The sequence below is a fragment of the Xiphophorus maculatus genome, chromosome 8 (assembly GCF_002775205.1).
Source record: "Xiphophorus maculatus strain JP 163 A chromosome 8, X_maculatus-5.0-male, whole genome shotgun sequence".
NCBI lineage: Eukaryota > Metazoa > Chordata > Actinopteri > Cyprinodontiformes > Poeciliidae > Xiphophorus > Xiphophorus maculatus.
Window position 1 is genome coordinate 8,935,648 of NC_036450.1, and position 6,151 is coordinate 8,941,798.

The 6,151-nt window shown below is 41.8% G+C and overlaps 1 protein-coding gene across 1 annotated transcript; it reads left to right on the forward strand.

The window, feature by feature from the left end:
- The first annotated feature begins 1,609 nt into the window (after positions 1-1,609).
- LOC102229141 (POU domain, class 5, transcription factor 1-like) lies at positions 1,610-5,794 on the forward strand. Its single transcript, XM_005799654.2, has 5 exons — positions 1,610-3,240; positions 3,336-3,447; positions 3,641-3,771; positions 4,188-4,352; positions 4,429-5,794. The coding sequence occupies exons 1-5, from the start codon at positions 2,479-2,481 to the stop codon at positions 4,687-4,689; spliced, it is 1,431 nt and encodes a 476-aa protein (XP_005799711.1). The 5' UTR covers positions 1,610-2,478; the 3' UTR covers positions 4,690-5,794.
- Positions 5,795-6,151: the final 357 nt, after the last annotated feature.

The window sequence follows — 6,151 nt, forward strand, 5'->3', positions numbered from 1 at the left end:
TGTATTCATCCCAAACTGTGTAAACCCTTTGAGGAAGAGCCTTTTGCTCCAGTTGCAGATGCACTCTTTTGAAACGTGTCTCTACCAACTTTGCATATTTAAAGACTTAAAATTGTACCCATTCCTGGCTCAAACCCAGAGTAGATGGAGAGAATCTGTCAACATCTATTTTAACGTTCATATAAATTTGTTTTGATTGAAACCATTCCACTGAGTTTATGATTGTTATCCACGGCCTGCACCCCATTTTAAAATCTGCAGACTCAAATCTGCCTTTGACACGTCTTACTATCAACCTTGAAGAAAAGTTTTCTTTTCGCAAGATGCTGCCATCACCATGTTGTTGAAGTTCATTAAATTTTTTGTCTCTGTGCACCACCTAGGTCCGTTAACCAGTTTGAATAAGGCGGTGGCTCATATCAAACCACAATATTGTAGCAGAATGGCCTAGTCAAAGACCATACCTAAGTTCAAATATTTTTTCTGCCTAAGCTCAAGCTATTTTGCAAAGTAAACCATAAAGTGGAAAAAATAAAAAAAAATGAAACAAAAAAATACAGCAACTCTGGTAGATGCATACCCAAATAGAACTGTGACTATAGGGTAATTTTACAAAGTCTAAATCTGTAGCTAAGACTTTTTTTAGGAATGTTTCATCTTCCTTCTACTTCAACATGATGCACTGCATTGGATTAGTCTGACATAGAATGCTATTTGTGTGCAAAGAGCTTCATTTTGGGGGTGTACAAAGGTTTAACTTTTTTTTCTTGATTTGTTAGCACTGTTTCATTTGTACTTTCACATTCCACAGCCACACATCACTTCTTTAAAAGCCACAGTGAAATGTCTGGACCTTGACATGCTTCAAGGTCCAGACTCACGTACTGTCACCAGGAGACATTCCGGACAGTGGGGTTATTGCACCTGTAGACAGCTTGGTTCTCAAACCAGTTTTGGACCTTTAGGCCAAATAACACTGATACCACGTACAGAACCTGGGCGAAACTGCTGGCTAGAGTTTTGTTCAGATTACAGAGGGTGTGTGTGTGTGTGTGAGAGAGAGAGGTGATCGGTGTGGGGTGGAATCAAAGGGTTGAGACTTATTGTTCTAATGTGAAAAGGAGCTAATGGTCGACCATCGCAACTCGGGATCTGAAATCCACGGGGTGCCCCGGGGCCAAGAAGCACAATGGCACCCCCCCTCCTTCCCCGCAGTGCGTCTTCCTGCCGCAATCTGCGGCCAATGACTCGCGCTGGGGGGAGCACCATCTGCAGCGATGGTCCGGCCATCCAGACCCCTGACTGAGCACCGATCCAAGGTGAATAAGACCTCACCTGAATGAACAACCCACCCATTGGCCTACCACATTACCAACGCAACGACTAAAAATGTCGACTGTAGTTTAAGGGAAATATTAAGCCTTCAAAAATGAGACCAATAGTTATTGCAATTTTAAATGCAAATTCCTACTGCAGTTTGCATAAAATACATGCATAAAAATGATTCATCCAATTTAAAACAAGCTTAACAAAAAAAACATCCTCCTAAATTAATGGACTACGTAATTTTTTTTTTTTTCCCCAAAATCATTTTTGGCAAAAATACGTCTTAAGCCATTATTTCAGGAGGCTGACATGAGTGAAATGTGTTCATGGGCCACAGCTTTGAATGTTAACATCCTACTTATAGTGTCACCAAAATGTGCCACTGTTTGCTTCTAAATTAAGTTAGCACGTTTGATAACTGTTCCAGATTAGGCCACACAGCGTTATCTTTTTTAATGGATCAATGCAGAGCAAAGCGAAGTATTTTCACAAGGATTATAATATCAAAGCCATCTCCTTAGGAAAGCATAATTTAAACAAATGTAGCTTTATAATTCATTAATGAGGAGAACAGTATGGTGTTACAGTATGTATTTATAGTGGAGGTGACCAGTGTCTACTTAGCATTGTAAATACGCTTATTTTTCCCCTGTTTTCGGCTGCATCAACCATGTTTCACCCGAGTACATCTTAGATTTGCTTCAGTTTTGCAAAATTTGCGAAGATTCGGCGAACAATGAAACCCGAAGTTGTGTTAAAAGACACGCCCACTTCTCTGCAGAAGAATCAAGGTCATTCACGAATTTGCCATCAGCTGTGCGTAATTGTCTACACCAGCCAATGGGCGCACAGATAGGTCGATCTCCAGCTCCCGCGCCTGTGGTTAGGAAAACCTGTGGAGCCACCGCAAGGAATGAACATTTCAGCTGAGAGGTGGTTGTGAAGAGGGGTCTAATGGAGGAGGCCAAATAGTGACGACAGTGGTATCGTTCAGGAAACTGATGCCTTCTTAAATTGTTTCTGTCGTCTTAGATTTTTCTTTTTACATTAAATCAGATGGGTAGCTTTCATTCGAGCTATTTCTAACTTTTTGAAAATTATTTATATAATTTGAGAGTTACTTGTAAGCAAGATTTTTACGCTCTCAGGAAGATGTCTGACAGATCGCAGACCCCGGAGATCCAAAGTCGACCTTATGACTTCAGCCGGGCTGGCGCTTGCAACACTCAGGTTTTGGGTCAGGAAGGCACGGGCAACTCTTCGTGTTTTCAGCTTCCTCATGGGGTTTTACCCGACCCGAGTCTGCTTTACAGCAAGCCAGCCTACGGAGGGATCACACCCGCACCCACCCAGACGTTTCTCCCGTTTCCACACGTCGCCAGTGACTACCGAGGATCCGATCTGCAGGCTGGGGACTTTGGGCAGCCAAAGCATTGGTATCCCTTCCCTGCACACGAGTACACTGGCCAGGTACCCGGCGTGATTGCAGCCACCCAGCCAACAAACCTGAGCCCCCCGATAGCCGAGACTCGGGAGCAAATCAGATTACCCGAGATCAAGACCGAGAAGGACACTGGATATGATTATCCGACCGAAATGAAGGTTCAACAGTATCCGATTCCTGCACCTTCCACAAGCATGACCCATGGAGTCTTCTACCCACCGACTTGGAACCCCTCCTTCTGGCCCGGGATCACTCACATCACCCAACCAGGAAGCAATAACCAAAACCCCTCTGCGTCCTCGACATCGTCCCCGTCAATGTCCCCTTCACCCCCAAGCAATGGGACCCAGGGGAATGCGTTTTTCAGCGTAAACGCAAACCAGGTTCCTTCACAGCCCCAGGCACAGAACACGGCTCCCAACACGCGGAGCAGCGGATCCTCAAGTGGGGGTTGCAGCGATTCTGAAGAGGTAAGTTAAGATGCGCCACAACTCTCTTTTTAATTTAAAATCCAAAATAAAGGTTTACTCAGACCAATGCCATCTAAAAATGTTCCTGTTCTCAGGAGAACCTCACCACTGAAGAACTAGAGCAATTTGCCAAAGAATTGAAACACAAACGGATTACTTTGGGGTTCACTCAGGCAGATGTTGGCCTAGCTCTTGGTAACCTTTATGGTAAGCTTCCATGATTTGTTTTTCTCCAGAATTTAATTACTTTATGATGCATGTTTATCTTTGAACAGTTTTGTCAAATCTGAATGCTGAGTTTTTGGAGACTGACAAACTTAATGTCTTGGTCAATGTTCCAACTGCTTTAGAAACTCAAAACTTTCCTAGAAAAACACTAAATTTGTCTTTGTCAATGTAGGCAAAATGTTCAGCCAGACAACCATTTGCCGCTTTGAGGCTCTGCAGCTGAGCTTCAAGAACATGTGCAAGCTGAAGCCCCTTCTGCAGAGATGGCTGGATGAGGCAGAAACTTCGGAAAATCCTCAGGAGGTAAGTAAAGCTTGCAACATCTGCCTACTAGTTTGCAAGAAAACAAAAGCTGCATCAATGGCTTGATGGAGCTGGTCTTTTCAGGCCTACAGTAGTTAAATGTCCTGCTGAGCAAACATGAATCAAAGCCATCTGCTCTTGTGATGCGCCACCTAGTGGGAAACCCATCTGGTTAGTGATCACATGAATCCTAAAGTAGGCTGCATGGGTTTCCAGTCGAAGTCCAGTCCTGGAGAACTGCTGTCCTATTTTGTTTCAGGTGTATTGGTGAAGGGATGTATCAAAAAAAGTTGCTCTTAAGGACTGGACTTGGGCACTCCTGAAATAGCTTAAGCTAGCTGGAGTAAAAATCTTACAGGTTTTAATTTTTCCAGTACAGATGTAATCAGCAGTCTTATATTTTTATTTTTTTTCAGATGTACAAGATTGAGCGAGTGTTTGTCGACACCAGAAAGAGAAAGCGGAGGACCAGTCTGGAGGGAGCGGTGAGGTCTGCATTAGAGGCCTACTTTATCAAATGTCCCAAGCCCAACACTCAAGAAATAACACAAATCTCAGATGATCTGGGCCTGGAAAGAGATGTAAGTGTATAAAAATGTCTTTTAATTCACATTTTCTAGAGTTGGCACGTTGTATACTGACTGTTTGCTGTGGCAGGTGGTGCGTGTTTGGTTCTGCAATCGAAGACAGAAGGGGAAGCGTCTGGCCCTGCCGCTGGACGAGGAGTGTGAAGGCCAGTACTATGAGCAGAGCCCTTCACCATTGAACATGGCCCCTACTCCCATCCAAGGCCAAGCCTACCCATCCTCCAGCTACACTGGAACACCTCCTCCAACCCTCTACATGGCCCCACTTCACCGACCGGATGTTCTGAAACATGCTCTGCACCCTGGACTGGTTGGTCACCTGACTGGTTAAACTGGTGGGTAGTCTCCCAACCACACTACAGTTCTTCCTCAAACATCCATCTACACCCAACCTGAGCTGAAAATGGGATCTGATTCCAGTTGACTTGATGTGAAACAAGGCAAATATCAAGTGGGAGAGGGCTGTTTCTTTTTGACTATCAAAAAAAAAAGGACAATAAGCCTTAATCAGCATTTGTAAATCAGTGCCTTTCTTTTCTTGTCTTGTGGATATTTTAAACTTTCAGTGTTTTGCAGATTTGTACTTTGTTTTCTGATACGGAGGTAAAGTTATAAGGTTAGACTTTTAATACTGCTGAACCCCAGAGTAGGCTTGACCACAAATTATTCAGTCATGTCTATTTGTGCAATACTTTATCAGAAACCAAAAGCTGTTGGTAACATTAAACTTAGCTTTTTTTTTTATTTGCACAAACTTGTAATCATCACTATTGCCATAACAGATGGGTTTATGGTTGCATGTATTGTAATTTAAAATCAAGAAGATTTGAGAAGTGAAAATAGGAAGTGTTCATCAGTATTGGCTGCTAATTTTTTTTTTTTTGTTTTTACAAGTTTCTTATCGCAACTTCTTTGCGATTTGTAGGGTTCTGTATGCTGTGGTTTGGCATCCAGTTCAAGTTAAATTGCTGGGTTTTCTTTTTTACTTCAGCTGAAACGTTTAAAGAAAATGTTCTTTACTTAAACCATGTGCATCAAGTCCTTAAGTGCTGTTAAATTATGACCACGCTAAAGTAAAGTCTGATTTGCTTTGAATCTTATTTTCCTTTGTTTCGTGTTGACCTGAAGATCTGACATCAGTGCGTTTGTAATGTTCACTCTAGCTGTTAGCTGTTTAATGTGAAATTACTAAAATCGACAAAGAATTCTAATATATTGCGGCAGAGAGATAATCATCTGAAAACACCTCCCAAGAAATTTACATGTGCTTAAAAATCAAGCTGCTGTTTTTAGTTTATGTTTTAATGTTTGAACATGCAATGAATTGTCTTTTACTTCCAGTAAATCTTTTCTGATATCAAAAACCTGTTTCGTTTTATTACTTAAAAAAAGAAACATCCTTAAATGCATGTTAAAAGGGGGAGAAAAAAAGTGAAATTTCAAGCAGCTTCCTACATATTTGCATGGAAGTAAGTTTGGGGTGACGGTTAAATGGGTTTTAATGACTGGTCTTGTTTTTTTGTTATTTTTTGGCTTGGATTGCAATTGGTAAAGGTTTTGAACTGTGGTGTGCTTTTTTTTATTTTATTTTATTTTTTTAATGCCATGCATCCACAGATGATTTTTCTGATACCACGGTCAAGTTATGAGGCTGAAGGTGTATTGCATATTTGCAATACTTTTTTTTTTTTCTCCAAGGTTTTATTGGCTCTAGTGGCATTTATTTGATAGTGAATTGACAGGAAAGAGGGTAAAGGTCGCCAGGCTGGGAATCGAACCTTGTGACAGCCTTG

Excerpts from the sequence above, each read along its gene's own strand:
- LOC102229141 (XM_005799654.2), top strand. The coding sequence starts at position 2,479 with ATGTCTGACAGATCGCAGACCCCGGAGATCCAAAGTCGACCTTATGAC. Across the intron at positions 3,241-3,335 it reads GTTGCAGCGATTCTGAAGAG|GAGAACCTCACCACTGAAGA; the intron begins GTAAGTTAAGAT and ends TCCTGTTCTCAG. Across the intron at positions 4,353-4,428 it reads ATCTGGGCCTGGAAAGAGAT|GTGGTGCGTGTTTGGTTCTG; the intron begins GTAAGTGTATAA and ends TTGCTGTGGCAG.